The sequence below is a fragment of the Schistocerca piceifrons genome, chromosome X (assembly GCF_021461385.2).
Source record: "Schistocerca piceifrons isolate TAMUIC-IGC-003096 chromosome X, iqSchPice1.1, whole genome shotgun sequence".
Lineage (NCBI taxonomy): Eukaryota > Metazoa > Arthropoda > Insecta > Orthoptera > Acrididae > Schistocerca > Schistocerca piceifrons.
The window spans coordinates 634264739-634288875 of NC_060149.1; the positions used below are offsets into that span (position 1 = coordinate 634264739).

The window sequence follows — 24137 nt, forward strand, 5'->3', positions numbered from 1 at the left end:
ATACCCATGCTTTATATGTATGTGGGACAGTCGAGACAGAGCCCAGCACTATGTAAAGAAAGTGTGGCCGCCACGAGAGCAGTTAGTACCTGGTGCGAGAAACATCATAAACGAACCTCTTGTTGACCGGGAGAAGATATTGATCCCACCGCTACACATGAAGCTTGGGTTAATGAAACAGTTCACGCGTGCTCTGGACAAGGATGGGAGGTGCTTCCACTACCTGTGCCGAGCCTTTCCGCGACTGACCATTGAGAAGCTGAAGGCCGGCATTTTCGATGGGCCACAGATACGGCAGCTCATAAAGGACACAGAGTTCGAAAACTCCATGAACACATTAGAGTGCGCCGCGTGTAAATCGTTTGTGCAGGTGGTGAACAACTTCCTGGGGAACACGAAGGCAGCAAACCACGCCAGACTCATCAGCAGCATGATAGAGGCCTTTCAAAAGCTCGGGTGTTTGATGAGTATAAAGATGCACTTCCTGTACTCACACATGGAGAAGTTTCCTGAAAACCTTGGGGCGATGAGCGACGAGCAGGGAGAAAGGTTCCATCAGGACATGCGCCAAATGGAGGATAGGTACCAGGGGAGGTGGGACGCAGTCATGATGGCGGACTACTGCTGGATGCTGAAGAGAGACAACCCAGCAGCTGCTCACAAACGGGAATCGAAGAAACACCAATTCATGCCGTGAACTCTGAACTTTTGTGTCACGTAACGCTCATTGTTATACTAATATTATGATAAATATGCTTATTTACTTTGATGGAGTAAATAAAAACTTAATGAATTTGCATACGTTGACTTTTATTTCTTGAGGAAAACGGAAAAAATCTTCCGGGGTTTCTCAGCAGATGATACAAAGAAATTTGTTTTTTTACGAAAAATCGATTTTTAAAAATTTCTGTAGCAAAAAATCCTGACCTGATAGAACAAAACCAAGGTCATTTTCGGACTCAGGGCATCAAAATTAGTCTAATTCAGCGGGAAAACCCTTGACTTTTTCAAAAAAATCTTTTTTTGTTGCCCAGTGTTATCATTAGTATTATATGAATCTTGCATAATTCAGTCCACTTAAACCTAGCACCACAATTAAATGACATAATTAACCTACACTAGCAATTCGAAGTAACTCAATTACAAGAAATGCTCTACAAATACCTTGAAGTCTAATTTATTTGCAGTCTCATTTACTTGCATGAACTCTTACTTGATCACATTTGATTTCTGCACACAGTTCACATGAACTTCTAACAATGAGATGTGACTATACTTCTTCAACCAACTTGCACTCTCTCTCCTGTAGGCCTGTCACTGGCTTGATCCAGTTCACATTCTGCTTTATTTGGTATGTGTGCAAATGTTTTTGTTCTTCATGTGTCCATTATTCCTTTCTTTTTTCCCTACCCATGTCTTTTGCAATTTTTTACTCTTTTCTTTAACATCATCTATTTGTCATATCTGAACATTTTTATTTACTCTTTCCCTGCATTTCTATATATGTGTCTGCAAATTCTTGAAGCACTCTGCAAGGGTGCCTGCTTAACACCTTTTGGGAATTGTTCTCACTTCCTCATCTGCCTTCTGTTTAGTTACTGAGAGTGTGGTTTTTTCCCTTCTTCATCACTGTCTCAGAACCTAATTTTTATCAGCATCATCTCAAAAATGGCCTTTGCTCCAGAAAGTACAATGACCTGAATTTTTTAGGCATATAGATGTTCTTTGCATAGTTATTTTCACCACTACTGATTAAAGGCTTTATATAGCGTTAACTGTACCTGTATTTGTAACTTTCAGCTGTTATTTCTATACAAGGTAAAACCTTATACTTACTGTCATAAATGTCTTCAGTATTGAGTGTAAGCTCTTCCTTGGATTTATTTCACAGAGTGGTAAATGTATATCATTTTTCTCTGACAGCAATATGTGAACACGATTACTGGAAATTATAAAATAATTATGAAAGTCCATATTTTTTATATTACTTTACATTTCTAAAACGCTATTTAACATATACTTATTAATTTCTGGTCAATCAGCTTGCAAGAACATGCTTATCATGATTTTTCATCTGTTTAAATTTGAAAAGTTAGTTTTATGAAACATATGTACATACGCAATCCATTAAATATAACTTCCTAACTGCCTTTTCAGTACAATAGATGTTGCAAATTTTGCAAGCTCCTTGATAGAAATTTGCTAATGTTTTGTCAAATTCATTGATAACTGAGCTTAAGTTTGTCACATGCAAGAGCATTAATAGTAATTTTAACACAGTAAACATCTTATGCAAAAAAGGTAGTCACAGCCTAAATTTTCTCAGGCTGAGATCGTCTTTGACACTACCAAGCAGTGCACGTGTTTCAGCTGGAGGGCTGAAGATCAGGACATTATCTCCAGCAGGACTCACACCTGCTTCACGATTTGAATACCTCCATAAACAACTATACTAGCAAGGACATGTCACGTCAGCAGCAACACCGTCACCAAGATGTTTCTGCAGCAGTGGGCAAAAAACACCTACAAGATGTCTGTTTTAGCTATTCTCTTGCTGTGGAAGTGAACCGAGTGAGTGACTGATCTATGAAAATGCAAACTGGTTAGACGTAGTCTAGAAAATGTGTTTAGACACAGCCATACCAAACACCCACCTGCTTTGAACCACACCCCCTATGTCTTTTCCCTTGGCAATCACTGCTTAGGCGGACAGGTTGTAGTGGCATCATCCAGGAGCGATTTGGGGGGAGGGAGGGATATATAGTGAAGTCACCCTATGTCACTATGGAAACCAAACAGCTGTTGGCCACTGTGGTGCAAATATCCACAGGGCAGCTGTCGTCAGGAGCACCCTCTGACAAGACCACACCAGAATCTGGCATATAAGCTGGCCCAGAGCCAGTCTGAGACAGTTGTAATGTGATATGGAGAGTGTGTGGTTAATGTAACACATCAAGATTTACCTAATGAGCAGTACAATACACATGTTCAATACAAAATACAATTCTAAATTTCATTTTTCATTGCTGATCTTTTAATTATTCTATTTCTTCAAAGTACTACATTAGTGTTATTTAATTGTGTTCACTTCTCCATATTTTTTCTTTTATTTACAGTTCTTATTCTATAAATGAAATAATTGACCAAATGAATCAAAAACAGGGATATGCAAGACACTGAATTGTACCTTAATGACCATATATGGGCATATTACTGAGAGCATGAGCAGTGTATTGCAGAAACACTGATGGCTTTGCGAGTTCAGGATGTTGTCACTGTAATAACTCAATAAGGCCAAAGTAATGTTGTGAGCCAGGCCACCTTGCTGAAACAGTCAACTCAATGGTATTGCATAGTCTAGTGCAGCAAGGGGCAAAGCAGATTTCCACACTGACAGTAGCAGTACTATTTTAATATACGTGACTGGTTGTAGCAAACATGCACAGCAAGCACACTGCTGCTAATTATAAGCACTGGTCATTTTTGTAATAGAATTTTTCCAAGTCTCACAGCCCTGCCAGGATGATAGGACTCTGCCAGACGAGGAGTTGGCATGGGCCTGCCACTAGGAGTCGGCAGTTCGAGACCACAGCAGGGCGATCATTCTATGCGCTAAGCCCACCCCAGACTTAGTGCCATGGTACAGCAGGCCACACAAGGTCATATTCAGCAGTACAGCTGACTCTTGCTTGGGGGGGGGGGGGGGGGGAGGCAGCAGGTTGCTCCCCGTGCACACGAGCCATCTACTGCCATAAGAGGATGGGCGTCTCAGCATGGGGCATCCTCTACCACGATGTGGCCAGGTGTTGCCAGGGCCCGCAGCAGATACGCCATCATCAAGAACACACCACATGGTATGTGAACCACAAGGCTGGCTTATGTAATGTGGCTGCTGGTGTGGTGAAGTAGCCAAGTCAGCATCGCAGGGTGTGCAGGCAGCCAGTCCAGCAGAATTCACCCGCTTGCCAGCAACTGACCCAGTATATCGAGCAGCACAGATGCATGAATAAAAGCACTTGTTACATTTGTAGCTGCCTTTCTCTGGAGCCTCCTGCATCCCCACCTCACTCCACCATCCTGGCTCATAGCTGCTCCACATTGCATCAGGGGCACTATAGTTTGGTGTCAGAATTTGCAGCATCGTCTTCAATCAGGACAGAGTCTGGATCATGGCTGGTGTCAATATCGTGCAGTGAGTGATGAATCATTTGGTTATGTTACGGAGGGTGTACAGACACGGAAGGAAGGCATGACTGTCATCATAACTGAAAGGTTACCTTCTTTAGGCCGACAGAGCAGACTGATTTATCTGAGTTTAAGGGTAATGGTAGAGAGCAGTATTTGGTGTCTGTAGGGTGTATGCAATGTAACTTAGCTGGGCGTACTGTGCCATGCATGGAGGCAGTGCCTCTAACCTTTTATACATGTCATCAGTATGGTCATAATGCTAGGCAGTGTAGAGTGTCTAGGTGACTGACGACAAAATGTAAAGACTAACGTCTAGTGATCTTTTGGCATTGTAATTAATTTTTGTATTACTGTATGTAATGGAGAGTAAGTGTTCTAATGGCAGAGTCATAGATGAAAAGTTTGCTGAAGCCGGAAGCAGTATGGATATTGTTAGAAAAGACAGCACAGCTAACAACAGATAATATGCAGTTACATGGGCAGTTGACAGTTAAGGATGAATAGTTAGCAGCGCTTCAGGTACCTCAGTATGAGAAGGATCCAGCTACTTCAGGATTAACTGTTTTCCCTTTGTGAAAAATCATCTCAGGATGTACAGTCATTCTTAGAGGACCTTAATATGTCAGCGGAGATAGGTGGCTAGAATGATAGTCAATTACTTAAAAAAATGGTTCAAATGTCTCTGAGGACTTTGGGACTTAACTTCTGAGGTCATCAGTCCTCTAGAACTTAGAATTACTTAAACCTTACTAACCTAAGGACATCACACACATCCATGCCGGTCGCGCGGTTCCAGATTGTAGCGCCTAGAACCACTTGGCCACCCCAGCCGGCAGACAATTACTGTTGGTAGCAAAATTGTGACCAATTGGAGAAGCAATAACATACATGAGGTGTATAGAATTGCTATAGAATGCAGCAAGAACACAGCAACCTTTGAACAGTTGGAGAAGGGGCCTTTGAAAAGGTATCAAGAAACATTACCATGGAGGTATTTTCGGGAGCAGTTGAGCACTACTGTGAAGAGGCACGGAGAAACAGTGGCAGATTCCATGAACAGGATAAGGAAATGTAATGAACATGGGTATGAGTCACGGCAGAGTGATGCAGTAAACACAGTTTTGTTGCAAGAAGCTGATCACAGGACAATCAATGCTTTTCTGAGGGAATTGCTGTGATACATATCAATAAAGGTGCAGACAGGTGCAGCAGTGCATCTGCAGTCTGTTATTAGGTTAGCGATGGAATGTGAAGAAACTGACATATCATGAGGGGTATGAGATAGATGTGGGGTATTTTCTGTGAACAATAAGTGTTATAGGTTTGGACAGAATGGACATTCACATAGGCAGTGTCAACAGCCTAAGGGAAACAGAGGAAATTGAACGTGTCATCAACAGAATTTTGGTAATGGATTTAAGGATGACACAGCAGTGCAAGTATCAGTTGCCAGTAGAGACTTAGTGGGTCAAAGACAGTGGAACCTGCCATGTTATAGGTTATGTAGGGTCAGTGATAATTATGTGAGACTGTTGAGGTTGGCGGACATAGATTTATACATAGGGGCTGTTTGATTTGAACAGTGGGTATAGGCAGTACAGCATCTAAGTGAGACCTACAGCATAATCCTGGGGTTAGAATTTTTGCATCAACATTGTGCTAAAACTATCTTCAGAAATGTACAGTAGAACTTACAAGGGAATAGTCCAATATGACTTCTCGAAACATGCCCTGAAATTTTTTATACATGAAGAATATGCATAAAAAAGCAACATCACAATGTCAAAATTTTAGCTGTTAAAACACTAGCAAGTGTTCTTTAAAAAAATGTCAAAAACTGCCAAATTCGTAGCTCGCCACGTGGCTGGAAAAATGCACACCCCTACCACAGCTGTAGTATACAGTGAGTGCGTGCAGCACAGCAGGTGCACGGCCTTGGTTGATGGCTCAATGGTAAACAGATAACATAGCACAATGCAATCATTATTTGTAAGGCAAATTTGAGTTTCCATTGATAATTTCTCTCACACAATTCATTAGACAAATATATTATACTAGAACTGACATGTGATTACGTTTTTACGCAATTTGGGTGCATAGATCCTGAGAAATCAGTATCCAGAACAACCACCTCTGGCCGTAATAACGGCCTTGATACGCCTGGGCATTGAGTCAAACAGAGCTTGGATGGTGTGTACAGGTACAGCTGTCCATGCAGCTTCAACACGATACCACAGTTCATCAAGAGTAGTGACTGGCGTATTGTGACGAGCCAGTTGCTCGGCCACCATTGACCAGACATTTCCAATTGGTGAGAGATCTGGAGAATGTGCTGGCCAGGGCAGCAGTCAAACATTTTCTGTATCCAGAAAGGCCCGTACAGGTCCTGCAACATGCGGTCGTGCATTATCCTGCTGAAATGTAGGGTTTCGCAGGGATCGAATGAATGGTAGAGCCACAGGTCATAACACATCTGAAATGTAACGACCACTGTTCAAAGTGCCGTCAATGGGAACAAGAGGTGGCCGAGGCGTGTAACCAATGGCACCCCATACCATAACGCTGGGTGATATGCCAGTATGGCGATGACGAATACACACTTCCAATATGCGTACACCGCGATGTCGCCAAACACGGATGCGACCATCATGATGCTGTAAACAGAACCTGGATTCATCCGAAAAAATGATGTTTTGCCATTCGTGCACCCAGGTTCGTCATTGAGTACATCATCGCAGGTGCTCCTGTCTGTGATGCAGCGTTAAGGGTAACCGCAGCCATGGTCTCCGAGCTGATAGTCCATGCTGCGCAAACGTCGTCAAACTTTTCTTGCAGATGGTTGTTGTCTTGCAAATGTCCCCATCTGTTGACTCAGGGATCGAGACGTGGCTGCACGATCCATTACAGCCATGCAGATAAGATGCCTGTCATCTCGACTGTTAGTGATACGAGGCCGTTGGGATCCAGCACAGCGTTCCGTATTACCCTCCTGAACCCACCAATTCCATATTCTGCTAACAGTCATTGGATCTCGACCAACGCGAGCAGCAATGTCGTGATGCGATAAACTGCAATCGTGATAGGCTACAATCCGATCTTTATCAAAGTCAGAAACGTACGCATTTCTCCCCCTTACATGAGACATCACAACAACATTACGCCGGTCAACTGAAAAGCTAATCATTTGCATATCACAGCATCTTCTTCCTGTCGGTTAAATTTTGCGTCTGTAGCACGTCATCTTCGTGGTGCAGCAATTTTAATGGCCAGTAGTGTAATTAGCAGTTGCCTTTTCAATATCACTTAAGTGTTAACAATGGAAATAAAACTGAATTAATATTCTTTGCTTGCTAATAGCATCTGTCATAATGTGAAATCAAATTAATGTTTTCAATCTTGCAAACATGAAAATTGAAGGACATGGTTTACAGTCACAATCACCTACTTTTCCTGAAGACCTACATATGTATTATTTATTAGTTCATTTCTAGGACATCCATTAGAAATTGTGGAATTGCAAGTTTTAGAAGAAACAGGAAATAACTTGGACAATTCTGTGAAACATAGTTTGAATGATAGTTAAGTCCAGAACAAAAACAAACTACCTTCCAAGCCCAAATAAAACATATGCATAGCTTTCAGTGATAAAAGAAAAAGTCTGCAAATTTTTTGGTTAAATGAAGGAGGGAGAAAATCTTATAGTTAAACAGTGTACAAAACCGGTCCCATTTTGTAAAAGCTGAACATGAACTGTATTAAAGGAAGAAAGATTTATAGAAACTATTATGTATGTGCCCAAATTAAAATCACAAAAGTTTCAAAGAAAAACTATTCCAAAGATATAGAACTGCTTGTGATAGTGGAATGTTAGTGAGGGAGATCTACAATACTGCAACAATACAATACTGAATTGCACATGGGATGAACATTATGATTTCCTGGCTTCTTTGACCTAGTTACACAGATTTGGGAAATTATATGGATAAGGAAGTCACAAAATTATGACTTTTACTTCAAGTAAACATGTAGAGGAGATGTCATTAATAAGTCCTACTACAGGGAAATTCATAGCTGATGTAAACTGAAGCTTTTTGTTATCCCCTAAAATGCTGTGTATAAAGCCAGCCAGTCAGTCAGGTTTCGTGCAAGATCAGGGTGCAAATCACAATATATAATCTGAGCAAAAAAATGAGTCGCTTTGCACTCAGTGAATGCTGTGACACATTTGTATACAAGAATCAGTAATCCACTGATAAGTAGCAGTGGACTACTGTTTCCACAACTTTATATCTTTCTTTAGGGACCTTGAGGCAAATTAGGAACAAAAATTTAAAAAAATAACCATTTAGTTGCAAAAAATCTTGTAATCAACATGGCAAAAACTGGAAGAATGGGTGAGAGACAGTTTCAATATTACATCCAAAACATCTTCATACTAGTCACAGAAAATAATTCATTGTTCTTATTGGACTCTTCACCTAGGCATAACAACACCTTTGTCTTTAGGAGGGCAATGAAAAGACGTAATGTTGTGGGTTGGCAGGAGAGCCAACACCGGGTACTAGAGGAAGCCGAAAGGCACGCGTTTTAGCTCACGCAGGCTGGCATGAGGTCTGGAACAGGACAAGGAATTTAGACTTTAGAAAAACGGACGTAGCTGGTGGAATACTTAACTTTAATCCATTAATGATGAGCGTCGCTCTTGACGGTACATGACTCAGTATCAATAGTAACTGGTAATGGCGCCTTGCTAGGTCGTAGCAAATGACGTAACTGAAGGCTATGCTAACTATCATCTCGGCAAATGAGAGCGTATTTTGTCAGTGAACCATCGCTAGCAAAGTCAGTTGTACAACTGAGGCAAGTGCTAGGAAGTCTCTCTAGACCTGCCGTATGGCGGCGCTCGATCTGCAATCACTGACAGTGGCGACACGCGGGTCCGACATATACTAACAGACCGCGGCCGATTTAAAGGCTACCACCTAGCAAGTGTGGTGTCTGGCGGTGACACCACACTTAATATAATTCATATTCCACCTGGAACTAATTCCATGATTTAGTCTCCCGATAAAGAAATTTTTCAACAGTGTGAAGCATTTTTCAGAAAATTGTCAATCAGTACAACTGCACTCTATGTCATTTTAGGTTTATCAGTGCAACAGTATTGTTAAACTTCAGACAACTGAGCAGTGTCAGTTTGCATCACCATGTTTTATGAATCTTCCTCCATCCCTATTCTGTCTAAATAAAACTACTAGTTACTGAGAAGTGCCAGAATGCATTAACTTTTCTTTACTCAGGTGTGCCTGATGTAAGGATAATGTTTGTTTTTGTCATTCAATAGACATGTTTCACTTTTGTGATGACAGGGAATAAACAAGGGACTGTTTCATTGTTACTGAAATACACATAACTGAAAAATATCATAATAATTGTGCTATGAGGAATCGTTATATTTCATGTCAACAAATTAAAGTGCTGATTAGGAGGAAGTTGTCTGTAATGTAACATCATACACTGCCTTGATTTTCTTTCCTCTATTACTCACTTGTGTAACAATTACATCTGCAAAAGTTTAGCTGCCAATATGAACTTTAAGTTACTCAAAAAGTCAATTATTTGGGGGATTTTTGGTATTGTTTAAGTGCTTAAAATTTGCATGTGTGCATTCTGGACTTCATGCTGTGCAGCACTACCTTCTCTCATCCTAACTGCAACTGCTTATTCGCCATTGCACGTGCTACATGGGAAGTACAAACAACTGTTATAAGCGACTCTTTGTGCGACAAAAATAAGTAATTTTAACATTAAAAAGAAAAATACTTATAATACAACATAGCAGCTACAAATCTGACAGTGCATTTATTTTGATGTATTCTTCCTGTGTGAAAAATTTCACACTAGGTTTCAACATGTTGGACTGGACCATTTCGTTCTTAGTGCGATGAAATTCTAGTTAGGGAATCTGTTACCAGCGTAGAACTGTCGCAAGGGACATCTAGCATATTGGACAAACCAGTTGAAATGCGTAAAACTGCACTAAGGCTTGATTCACATGACTGTGTGCCAAGTGGTATGGGGAAGTTGCTTTGGGTGAAGGTCAAGCCAGATCTACCTTTGAGTTTGTAATGTATTGTAGAGCCTCTGGAGGAGAATGATATACTGGATCCAGTTTATTGTTTTATCAAGAGGAGTGTTGCCCATGTACATGAGCAGTACGGTGGGAGAGTGGTATCCATAAATATAGATAATTTTGGCACCAAGGAAGTGAAATTATGGAGGGGGTGTTAATAGTGAGTTTAGACATTCCGTAGGAGGAGTGGTGCACAAGGAGTGTGAACCTAAAGCAGCCATGAGCTGCTGTTAAGACAGTGTTATATACAAAAGTGGAGCATCTAAAGGGAATAAAGAAAGAGTGGATAGAAGAGTTTGAAGATTTAATTTTTGACGGGGTCTGTCGCCAGCAACACCAGTGTCTCAGCACCAAATACCAATAGGCAACAAAGCACCGGTACACCAGAAACCAGATCTCATTCCTAGGTATTTACACCCAATTGTGGATGATTTTATTAACCAGCAGTTAGTGAAATGGTCATGCAAAAAAAGTCAATGGGTGGTTCTAGACAACACAGGTTCTGCTGTGATTACCATCACGCGAAGAGCAAGACTGTAACAGATGCATATCCCATCCCCAACATTACTGAGACTGTCGATAACTTGAGACTATGTCAGTACTTTTTGACCATGGGTTTGAGGAGTGGTTACCATCAACTGGAGGTTTTTCATGAAGACTGACCACAGATAGCATTTTTGGTACTATGGGTGCACTATCAGTTGAAGAAAATGCAGTTTGGATTGAAAAATGTGCCTGAAATATTTCAGAGATTATTGGACAACATGTTATGTCATTTGAAATGGCATCAGTTTATTGCTTATGTAGACAATATTATCACCGTAGTCTCAAAAGAAATGGTTCAGCATAGACAGCTTCTGAAGGAAGTCTTTAAGAGATTGAGGGTTGCATGTCTGAAATTGAGCAGAGAGGTGCCATTCTGCATTAGAAGAGGTTTTGCGCATGTGATAAGTAAAGATGGTGTAAGGATATATCCGAGGCAAGTGCAAGCAGTAACAAGAGATCTCAGTGTCTAAGGCAATTAAGGAACAGCAATCTTCTTTGCGGATCTCAAATTACTACAGCAAATTCGTGAAATGGCATTATCACACATCCAGTTGTTAAGAAGAGGTGTGCGATTCATATGGACAGAAGCATGTCAGGACAGGTTTGAAGAAATCAAGAGTGTTTTGACGTACTACTCAGTTCTAATATTTCCAGATTTTCAGATGGAGTTTATCCTTTCAGGTAACACATCTAATCATGTTTTAGGATGCGTTTTGAGCCAGGAGATTTTAGCGGTGAAGAGCATCTTGTAGTCTGCATGTCAAGAGAGCAAAATGCACCAGAGAAGAACAACAGAGGAGGAGATGTTGAGCCTCATTGATGGTGTCACGTATTTTAAATGTTATCATGAACTGTAGTGGCAAGGTTGTTACAAGCATTAGCGAGACACACAAGGGGTAGTGACAAACTTGCATGGGCAACCGAGTGCTAATCTTTTGCCGCCAGAACAGTACTTGTCCAGGTTACAGAAAGCAAGGAGCAAGCTACTGCCTGAGTTAAGCATCTCACAACCACAGTTGTATTGGCCAGTTGTACCAAAGGAGTTGTTACTAGCACTGACGATAACATTTTTGAATCAAATTTTAGAACCTGACCTAATTCATTCCGTGGATCAATTCGTTGCTGTGCCAATGGATGCATTTCAACTGAGCAGTTAATGCAATACATAAAGTAGTTCTGAGAACGACAATAACTTGTGATGATGATTTTGAATGCTGCAATACTAAGCACCACAGTGGCTCTAGCTCTTCTCTGAATAACTTTTATTATTTGAGGTGGAGAGCCAATTGTCAGCATAAACCACTAACAGAACAGATTCCAGTAGACTGAATACCTAGAGAATAAGAGAGACTGAGAGTATAACCTTGTAGTGTGAATGCAGGAGAGATGTAAATTTATGTTTAAGAGAAAAGAAGCAATGGGGCAGGCAGTGAAGGTTTCAATTGCCAGAAGTGAAAACAAGTGTGATTTCTACACTCATAAGAAAACAGCATAATAAGAAAGATTGGATGCAATACCTAAGACATGTGAACAAGTCATCAATTGTGTTAGTTATAAAATTTCTCCATATTTTGTGCAAACATACAGCATGAGGTGAAACTTGTTTTTAAGGTAACTTTAAGAACTGGGTCTTGATCACAGAGGGGGTAATGCAGCGTAATGACCATATATGGGCATAATAGTGTGATCCTCAGTGGTGTATTGCAGCGCTGAATGCAGGCAAATGCATGATGTAGTCACTGTAGTAATTTAACAAGGCCAACACAGTTTTGCAAGGCAGATTAGCTTGCCGAAACAGCAAACTCAGCAGTACTCCACCAACTAAAGCAGCAAGAGGCAAGGCAAATTTCCACAATGACAGTGGCAGCAGCCTTTACAAGACTGGTAATGGCACATGAGCACAACAAGTGCGGCACTGCCAACTATAAGTACTGATCACTTTTGTAATAGGATCATTCTTGCAGCCCTACAAGGACGGCGAGGCTGCACTAGATGAAGAAACCACATGAACCTGCCAGCAGAAGACACTGGTTCAAAACCACAGCAGGGTAACAGCTTTACACACTAAGTCCCTCCCTGGATTTAGTGCCATGGTGCAGTGGGCCACACCTAGTCGTCTCCAGCAGCATTGCTGACTCCTGCCCAGGGGGAAGTGGGCTGCTCCCTGTGCACACAAGCTATCTACTGCCATTATGGGATGCACATCTCAATGCAGTGGACATCCCTTGCTGTTACACAGCTGGATGTCACCAGGAGCCATAGCAAATACATCATCGTAGAGAACATGTTATTGGTGTAAAAGTCATGCGACTGGCTTACATAATGAGGCTGCTGGCACAGTGATGTAGCCACATCGGCATCATGGGGTGTGTAGGCAACCAGCCCGACAGAATTCAGCTACCAGCCAGCCACTGACTGGGTGTATCAAGCAGCACAGGTGCATGAATAACAGAACTTGTTACATCTGCAGCTGCCTGAGCTCCCACCTCACCTCAACTATCTGTTCGCACCATCCCGGCTCACAGCCACCACACCCTGCACCAGGGAGTGTTATAGAATTTTTAATGTTTCATAATACATGAAATTTTCTTTAAAATACAACCATTTTGAAAAACTTACAGTTATTGGAGAATGCTAACACTAATTATTATTCTAATTCTTGTGGGCAAATGTCAAAACCCAAAGTAAATAAAGAAAAAAATATTAAAGTACCTTATAGGCGAAAAACCTGGTAATTCCATAAAAAAGAGAAAGTGTTGATAGGAATCTCCCTTGTAATCATATTTTTTAAATGTCAAGTAAATTTAACATTAACTGTGTAGGAAAATCTTTTGGCTTATGAAATTGTAATTACACAGTGTGTTCAGAAATTCCCATTAGAAACTTCTAGGACTTGTAGGGGAGAGTGATTACATAACATTTTGAATAGGAACCCATGTTCAGAAACGTACTGTTCCATTCTATGACAGTTTCAGCTCAAATGTTGAACTCATCCACTTCCATTTAAGTACATTTGTTTGTATTAACACTTCAGCATTACATGTTTAAATTATTCCAAAACAAAAAAGAACCCAGTATACCGCCAGTACAGAATTGTACTGATGCATTACAACAGCGGCTCGATGTGGCGACCACCAATGTCGTTACAGACATTGTACCTACAAGGCACGTGCTGGTACGCACTCTCCATCCCAACTGGTGTCTCTTCAATTTCTAATGCAGTGGCTAGAACTCATGCCAGCAGATCTTCCTCTGTCTCTACAGGCATTAAATAGGTCCCGCAGCAAGTCAGATGTTAAGTGCCATCAGATGACCGTCTGACATAGTACACGTTGTCCTGTCTACCCTATTGCATATCAGGAGAAGCAACTCTGAGACTTTTCTCTTTCCCTCAGCAGATGCAGATGCATTACACACCTGAATTGAAACCATCGTAGAATGGAAATGGTGCATTTCTGGACATGGGTTCCTATTCAAAATATTATGTACTCACTCCCCTCAACAACTCCTAGAAGTTTGTAATGGAAATTTCCAAACACTCTGTATTGTAAGTCATAATAAAATGGTTCAAATGGCTCTGAGCACTATGGGACCCAACTGCTGTGGTCATCAGTCCCCTAGAACTTAGAACTACTTAAACCTAACTAACCTAAGGACATCACACACATCCATGCCCGAGGCAGGATTCGAACCTGCAACCGTAGCAGCAGCGCAGCTCCAGACTGTAGCGCCTAGAACCGCACGGCCACCACAGCTGGCAAGTCATAACAAAGAAGTAAACTTTCTGGATTGGTAAGATATTATACAGGGGATCGCAGCTGCAGCCATAGATGTGGGACTTTCTGTCAAGGAGTTGAGTTCAATTCAGTTTGTCTTTCAGTGAGAGTCAGGGAGTGTAAGTTTGGTTTGTTTGTTACAAAGAGTTGTTATGAATAAACAAATTTTTTTAAAGTAACTGAGTTTTCACCAGACTTTTATTTAGCAAAATCCTTGCAATTACATAAGGATATGAAATTATCCAAAAAAATCTCCTTGGGACTTCTGCAGCAAAAATGAATAATATTGATATATGACCAACAACTGTACTCACTTCCAAGTCAGTATTGTAAATAACAAATTTTTTATGTAATGTTTTCCTGCTCCAAAACTATTATTTACTATTTTGCAAGAACCATGATATCATAATGTGAATACTACAAATGATAAATATTTTTTAACTAAAATTTTGACTAGATTTTTCACCTATAATGTGAGCAAGTGTGTCATAAGTGGTACAGTTAAGCTGAAATTACCTCTCAGATCTCATATTCGTATATGGGATTTTTGAGTTTTTCAAGTAATCCAAAATACTTAAATGAATTAACTGTAGAAATACCGTATTTACTCGAATCTAAGCCGCACTTTTTTCCGGTTTTTGTAATCCAAAAAACTGCCTGCGGCTTAGAATCGAGTGCAAAGTAAGCAGAAGTTCTGAAAAATGTTGGTAGGTGCCGCCACAACTAACTTCTGCCGTCGAATATATGTAGCGCCACATAGGCATGCTTTGCAGGCACAAAGATAAATACTGGTGTCAAAACCTCTGTGTCAGTAAATAAATTTAAAAAAAAAAGGTGGAAGACGAGCATTTTTCTGCGCCTCAAGTTTCGACCACCGCATTTTCATACATTATCCTACGAAGTAAATACAAATTCCGTATTGTTCATCTTCGAATGTAGCAGATTTCAATTTACTACGAAAATCCGACTGGCAAGATTATTCGGGATGTTTGTCAATATGGCCAACTCTACGTTCTGAATTTTTTCCTACCTGTGAGAAGAGATGGTTGCTAATAGGAACTTTTATGAATTGTCAATCACATGCAGTATTCTCTTCACCATAAGAATAATATGAATATAAACATTTTGCCATGTATTGTTTAATGTTTGCTGCTATCTCATTTAAGTCCCGTCTGCCTAATAAACTACGAAACTAGAGTGAGACAACAGCAAACGTGGAAGAATATGCATATAATGTCATGTTTATATTCGTATTATTCTTATGCCTAAAGTCAGAAATGAAGCACGGCAATTGACTAGATTTTTAAATGTAAGATGACTCTAATTTCTGTGCAGAATGTAATGTACTGAAGAGGTGTCTGCAAAGATTTTCAAATGGAGAAATATTTTCCCTAAACTCTTGTTCAGACCACCTGCTATCATACACAGTCTATTACTGGGTTCTTGTTGATCATTATCAAAGAAAGCAGCAGTGTAACAACAAATAGCAGTCTCTTGCCATTGTTTCGCTAATAAGACTACTACTACTACTACTACTACTCCTACTCCTCCTCCTCCTCCTCCTCCTCTCTCTCTCTCTCTCTCTCTCTCTCTCTCTCTTTTTTTTTTTTTTTTTTTTTTAAATTGTAAGCGGCAGTAGCACGCACAAAAGCAAGCCATGCCACGAGCGGTGACAGGCCGTAAACACTCATTATCAGAATGCGACAAACAATGCATGACACAGTACAGTAATGCATTTTCAGCCTAGAGTGACGTAAACACCTATAACACAGAGAACGGCACTTATCAGATCAAAGAAAAATAAGCAATCAAATCAAACCAGACGAAGCACGTGAAAAAGGAAGGGCACCTGTATAAATACGGACGCCTGACGCATAGCAATGACTACCTGGTAAAGCTTAACTGCTAAGCTTACGACTCGAACCAAACTACTGCAGCTGTGTCGTCATTCATTCGACCTAAATTGTGTCTCATATTACAATGGACCAACTTTGTTTCGATCTGGAGGTGCGGCCTAAAACTTTTCTCTCCCCTTGAATTTCGAGTCTCAAATTTCAGGTGCGGCTTAGATTTGGGAAAATTTTTTTTCCTTGATTTCGAGTCTCATTTTTCAGGTGCGGATTAGATTCGAGTGCAGCTTAGATTTGAGTAAATACAATATGCTCAATTACATATTGGAAATAAAGCCAAAAAATATCGATGATGTGAAAATTGGACTTAGTGTTGTAGACTGCACTGTTTTCTGTCTTATGGAAAAATTAAAAAGATAAGCATTCAAACTTAATTTTTATCATCATTTTGTCTTCAGTGAAGCAGAGACTTTTGGGGAAACACTGCATGTGATGTATTTTTTCTTTCTTAATTTTGACCTGTTAATGCACTCAGATGTGATGAAAACAAATACTGAACTTGTACTAAAAGCAGTGGTGAGGGATCATTTCAGTAAGAAGTGGAAATACTTGAGAGAGAACTGAGAAAATTAAAAGATGATTTGAGAACTGAAGAAATTAAAAGATGATTTTTGTAGACAAATATTATAATCATTCAGATAGTTAAAAATTTGGATAATAACTTAGAAGAAATGTGTAATGGACTGGATAGTCAAATTAAAGAAAGGTATAACAACACAAAAGAAATGAATGTGAACTTGGTTGTCAATCAATGGAAACAAATGACAAAATTTTACCATTAAATTATGAATTAAATGGTTCAAATGGCTCTGAGCACTATGGGACTCAACTGCTGAGGTCATTAGTCCCCTAGAACTTAGAACTAGTTAAACCTAACTAACCTAAGGACATCACACACATCCATGCCCGAGGCAGGATTCGAACCTGCGACCGTAGCGGTCTCGCGGTTCCAGACTGCAGCGCCAGAACCGCGCGGCCACTTCGGCCGGCAAATTATGAATTAAAACATGAAATATGTGTCAATATTGTAGAACCAAGAAAGAAACTAAAATTTGAATTTCAGAACAGTAACATTCAGCTTGCAAAAATGAAACCAGAAATACTAGAATTAAAACTTACTATTGAATCAGGGCAGAAACAGTCAAATGCTCATGTGGTATTTGGTTTGGAACTTGAGAAAATTACTGTAGGTAATGCTGAAAAAATGGTTCAAATGGCTCTGAGCACTATGGGACTTAACTTCTGAGGTCATCAGTCCCCTAGAACTTAGAACTACTTAAACCTAACTAAGCCAAGGACATCACACACATCCATGCCCGAGGCAGGATTCGAACCTGCGACTGCAGGACATTGGTTTGGAACTTGAGAAAATTACTGTAGGTCATGCTGAAAAAATGGTTCAAATGGCTCTGAGCACTATGGGACTTAACTTCTGAGGTCATCAGCCCCTAGAACTTAGAACTACTTAAACCTAACTAACCTAAGGACATCACACACATCCATGCCCGAGGCAGGATTCGAACCTGCGACTGTAGCGGTCGCGCGGTTTCAGACTGTAGCACCTAGAACCGCTTGGCCACTCCGGGTGGCAGTATTGCTGAAAACATTGATGTACTTGATGTAGTTAGGATTGATGGTGTGAATTCACATAATGATTTGAGTGAAGCAGATGAAGAAATAAAATGTTTTCTCATTTTAAAAGACGAGTTTTTGTCAAAGGAAAGTGAAAGTGTTCTGTTCGAGTTATTAAAAGCACATGAATTTTCAGCATTAACTGCAGAAAAATACTCAAAATCTATTGCATGTAGAAAATTGCAACTTGACTTGTGGGAGAAGTATCAGAACAGACTTTGTAAACAGTTTAAAAGTAATCTGAAAGTACTTTGTGCAATTTAGTAGCTGATGTAAATTTCTACAAAATTTTCTGGTGGGAAAATTCATAATTTTGACTTGTCAATTACTTTAAGGTAATAAGTAATTGAGTAACTGAGTATGTGGAAGTAGAGTTATTTTTGTTTCTGTTCAAAAGGCACACATTTGTGGTTTGATGGCTGATTTAATGGAGAGAAGCTGTAATATGTAAAAGTGGGATTGTGTATAGTTATGAGATCACGATGGAAAAGGTACCAATTGAGGCGATAAATACTTTTTCACTGTGATCATGTTTTGTGTGGTCTGTCAGCATAATTTGCTACTTATTTGATTTTCATTTAAATAATTATTATGCTACATCTTATAAAATTATAGTTATGATAAAGCCACTTAATGGGAAGACCTGTCAGTCTGTCTTTTTTTTTCTACAGTAATGATACAGTTATGAAGTCACTCCTATGGTAGAGCAGATTTGATGTCAGTCTCAATGGGAGCTTCCACTAACTACTGCACTCATACACTGATGTGTTTATGATGTATTGGAAAAGAACAAAAGTTTTGGGCAAAGTGAGACTGTGTAAAGTAATGAAGAATCTTGTTATGATTAGGATAAAGTAATGTTGAATAAGCACTGTTGATGACACTGAGAATGTTTTGTCTGTATTGTAGTGTACTATTTTCATGATGTTGCAATCAGTGAGAGATATCTTTGAGCTGATGTGTTTAAGACTATTACGAAGTATTGAGGATTTATTATGGGATATGATTGTGATGATGTGTTACAGTTCTTCCTGAATAATTAATCATTATTATTATTATTATTATTATTCTTTCTTTCTTTTCTCAGACGTTATGTCTGGTCAAAAATGGAAAGTAACGCGGACCTTGATCAATTGTGACTCCCTTTTAACTGTACAGTATATGTTATATTGCATTTAGGAACTTTCGGGTAATTGAACATGTATCAATAATTACGGATTTCTGTAGTTGTATATATAAGTTTGGATGTAGCTGTATTGCATTGATGTACTGGTGGATATTGTGTGGTATGACTCCTGTAGTTGACAGTATAATTGGTATAATGTCAACTTGATCCTGATGCCACATGCCCTTGACTTCCTCAGCCAGTTGGATGTATTTTTCAACTTTTTCTCCTGTTTTCTTTTGTATTTATAACTTTTGTCTTGTTTCTTGCTGTCAATTCTGTTTTCAGTATTTTTGTTAGTCTTTGTCTATATTTTTCTTTTAGTTCTTCTTTAATATTTGTATTATCTATTCCTATTTTTTGTCTGTATCCTAGATATTTATAGGCATCTGTTTTTTCCATCGCTTCTATGCAGTCACTGTGGTTATCCAATATGTAATCTTCTTGTTTAGTGTGTTTTCCCTTGACTATGCTATTTTTCTTACATTTGTCTGTTCCAAAAGCCATATTTATATCATTGCTGAATACTTCTGTCATCTTTAGTAATTGGTTGAGTTGTTGATTTGTTGCTGCTAGTAGTTTTGGATCATCCATGTATAGCAGATGTGTGATTTTGTGTGGGTATGTTCCAGTAATATTGTATCCATAATTTGTATTATTTAGCTTTTGGATAGTGGGTTCAGAGCAAGGCAGAACCAGAAAGGACTTAATGAGTCTCCTTGGTATATTCCACGCTTAATCTGTATTGGCTGTGATGTGATATTATTTGAATTTGTTTGGATATTAAGTGTGGTTTTCCAATTTTTCATTACTATGTTTAGGAACTGTATCAATTTAGGATCTACTTTGTATATTTCCAATATTTGTAGTAACCATGAGTGGGGTACACTATCAAAAGCTTTTTGGTAATCAATGTATGCGTAGTGTAGTGACCTTTGTTTAGTTTTAGCTTGATATGTCACCTCTGCATCTATTATCAGTTGCTCTTTACATCCTCGTCCTCCTTTGCAACAGCCTTTTTGTTCTTCATTTATAATTTTGTTCTGTGTTGTATGTGTCATTAATTTCTGTGTAATGACTGAAGTTAATATTTTGTATATTGTTGGTAGGCATGTTATGGGGCGATATTTAGCTGGGTTTGCTGTGTCTGCTTGATCTTTAGGTTTCAGATAAGTTATTCCATGTGTAAGTGTATAAGGGAATGTGTGTGGGTCTGCAATGTAACTGTTAAATAGTTTATCTAAAAACACAGATGATGTGACTTACCGAACGGAAGTGCTGGCAGGTCGATAGACACACAAACAAACACAAACATACACATGAAATTCAAGCTTTCGCAACAAACTGTTGCCTCATCAGGAAAGAGGGAAGGAGAGGGAAAGACGAAAGGATGTGGGTTTTAAGGGAGAGGGTAAGGAGTCATTCCAATCCCGGGAGCGGAAAGACTTACCTTAGGGGGAAAAAAGGACAGGTATACACTCGCACACACACACACATATCCATCCGCACATACACAGACACAAGCAGACATTTGTAAAGGCAAAGAGTTTGTGCAGAGATGTCAGTCGAGGCGGAAGTACAAAGGCAAAGATGTTGTTGAAAGACAGGTGAGGTATGAGCGGCGGCAAATTGAAATTAGCGGAGATTGAGGCCTGGCGGATAACGAGAAGAGAGGATATACTGAAGGGTAAGTTCCCATCTCCGGAGTTCTGACAGGTTGGTGTTAGTGGGAAGTATCCAGATAACCCGGACGGTGTAACACTGTGCCAAGATGTGCTGGCCGTGCACCAAGGCATGTTTAGGCACAGGGTGATCCTCATTACCAACAAACACTGTCTGCCTGTGTCCATTCATGCGAATGGACAGTTTGTTGCTGGTCATTCCCACATAGAAAGCTTCACAGTGTAGGCAGGTCAGTTGGTAAATCACGTGGGTGCTTTCACACGCGGCTCTGCCTTTGATCGTGTACACCTTCCGGGTTACAGGACTGGAGTAGGTGGTGGTGGGAGGGTGCATGGGAGAGGTTTTACACCGGGGGCGGTTACAAGGGTAGGAGCCAGAGGGTAGGGAAGGTGGTTTGGGGATTTCATAGGGATGAACCAAGAGGTTACAAAGGTTAGGTGGACGGCGGAAAGACACTCTTGGTGGAGTGAGGAGGATTTCATGAAGGATGGATCTCATTTCAGAGCAGGATTTGAGGAAGTTGTATCCCTGCTGGAGAGCCACATTCAGAGTTTGATCCAGCCCGGAAAGTATCCTGTCACAAGTGGGACACTTTTGGGGTTCTTCTGTGGGAGGTTCTGGGTTTGAGGAGATGAGGAAGTGGCTCTGGTTATTTGCTTCTGTACGAGGTCGGGAGGGTAGTTGCGGGATGCGAAAGCTGTTTTTAGGTTGTTGGTGTAATGGTTCAGGGATTCCGGACTGGAGCAGATTCGTTTGCCACGAAGACCTAGGCTGTAGGGAAGGGACCGTTTGATGTGGAATGGGTGGCAGCTGTCATAATGGAGGTACTGTTGCTTGTTGGTGGGTTTGATGTGGACGGACGTGTGAAGCTGGCCATTGGACAGGTGGAGGTCAACGTCAAGGAAAGTGGCATGGGATCTGGAGTAGAACCAGGTGAATCTGATGGAACCAAAGGAGTTGAGGTTGGAGAGGAAATTCTGGAGTTCTTCTTCACTGTGAGTCCAGATCATGAAGATGTCATCAATAAATCTGTACCAAACTTTGGGTTGGCAGGCCTGGGTAACCAAGAAGGCTTCCTCTAAGCGACCCATGAATAGGTTGGCGTTAAATAGTTTAGTTAGATGTTAATGTGTTGAGGTGAATTTCTTTAGCCAGAAATTTGCTATTTTATCTTTTCCAGGGGCTTTCCAATTGTGAGTAGAATTAATTGCTTGGGTGACTTCATGTTGCAAAATTAGCCCTTCAGGCATTTGTGGTATCATCTTGTATGTATCTGTTTCTGCTTGTATCCACCGTGCATGCCTGTTATGTTGTACCGGGTTTGACCATACGTTGCTCCAGAAGTGATCCATGTCTGTTATGTTTGGTGGATTGTCTATTTTAATGTGTGTGTTATCTATTGTCTGGTAAAATTTGTTTTGGTTTGTGTTGAATGTTTGGTTTTGTTTCCTTCTATTTTCTTTTTTTTTTTTAACTCGTTTGGCCAATGCTTGTAATTTCTGCTTCTTTTCATCTAATTGCTCTCTCGCTTCTTGTTGTGAGATTTTACCTAACCTTTTTCGTTTTTTTTCTGATATTTCATTTCTTATAAATTGTGTTAGCTGTCCGATGTCTTTTCTCAGATTTTCTATTCTGATCTGTAGCCTGTGTTGCCATGCTGGTTTTGTGGGTTTCTTCTGTGTGTTGGTTGGTTCTGATCTCTGCCTAGTGTGTATATTTAGTGTAGTGAGTGCTCCTATATAAACCAGTAGTTGTAACTCTTCCATAGTTGTGTTTTCATTTATTTTGTTGTGTATGATTGTGTTGGTAGTTTTTATTGTTGTTTCGACTTGTGGCTTATTTGGCGGTCTATGCAAGAATGGTCTAATGTCTGTATTTGTGTCTTTGTGTTCTATATATGTCAGCTGAAATTTTTCTTCTATATCTAACATGTGTGTCACTTCGTGTTCTATTTGTGCTTGTTCTGGTGGCTGTCTTAAGATTTCGTTTTCCTCTGACTGTTTAATTGATGCTTGTTGTTCTTTTTTGTTTGCTCTGGGATGTTTGAGTCCATTACTGTATTTTCTTCTTCTTCTGATTTCACATTATTTTGTTCCAGTATTTGTTGTACTTGTTGTTTGATGTTTTCTAATTCTGACTGGGGTATCCTGTTATTTTTGATTATTACACGGATCTGATCAGCTAGTCGTTGTTCTGTTAAAAATTTTAATTCTGGGTATCTGGTAATAAATGTTGTGTATACTTAGTGATCTGTATCCAGTTGTGTTGGTTCCTAGGTTTGTTGCTTGGTAATAACAGAACATGAGGTGTCGATTAACTTCATCTGACCATCTCATCCTCTGTCTTTGTTTTCCTTCTAGGGTGGTTGCAGGAAGCATATCCTGCAAAACACCTCTATTTGGATTTAAATCATTTTCCAGTTGGCTAGCAGTGTCATTACCATTGTGGGCGGGCATAGGGTTCAAACGTCGTCCCCGACCATGACGGCGCTTGTCCGAGGCTTCTTTAGTTGTGTCCTGAACCAAGTAATCACATTAAAAGGGGGGGGGGGGTTAGCCCTATTAGTGGTTTGTTCTTTTCATCGCCTTTTACGAGTGGCAGAACATACCGGAGGCCTATTCTTTTCCCGGGCCTCCACAGGGTATTATTATTATTATTATGTTGTATTATGGAAGATTATGAAGTATTATCTGTATTACTGAAGTACTGTGAGGAATATGATTATGAAATTATGATTATAGATTACTTATCATGAAAATACTGAGTCACATGAAAGGTTTCAAAAGGTGGAAGTAATTTAGGAGAATAATCACAAGTTTGGTCATTAACAAGATGAAATGTAATATGATGTCTGTGCATTGGTTGCCTTGGTGATGCTCATGAGTAGCAATGCTTGGTTTAAATTGTCCACTTAATAATTATTACAAGCACGTGGGATAATGAATTTATGATGATCAAATGTCATGTTGCTTGCTGTGATGAGTACCGTCTCAAAGCAAAGAAGTAAAAAGTCCTGACAGGCAAATAAACTTTACAGTTAGTGGAGAATTTAAGAAAGAGTCTGGGAGGTTAGTATCACTGAAATGATGTGGGAGACTTTGACT

General features: G+C 39.9%; 1 protein-coding gene across 1 annotated transcript in view; it reads right to left on the reverse strand.

The window, feature by feature from the left end:
* Window positions 1-24137, reverse strand: part of LOC124721439 (8-oxo-dGDP phosphatase NUDT18) — a 162794-nt gene that overhangs the window by 14621 nt on the left and 124036 nt on the right. Inside the window, exon 5 of the mRNA XM_047246417.1 lies at window positions 1837-1942. Coding sequence (XP_047102373.1) covers window positions 1837-1942 — 106 coding nt within the window. The remainder of the gene's footprint in view (window positions 1-1836; window positions 1943-24137) is intronic.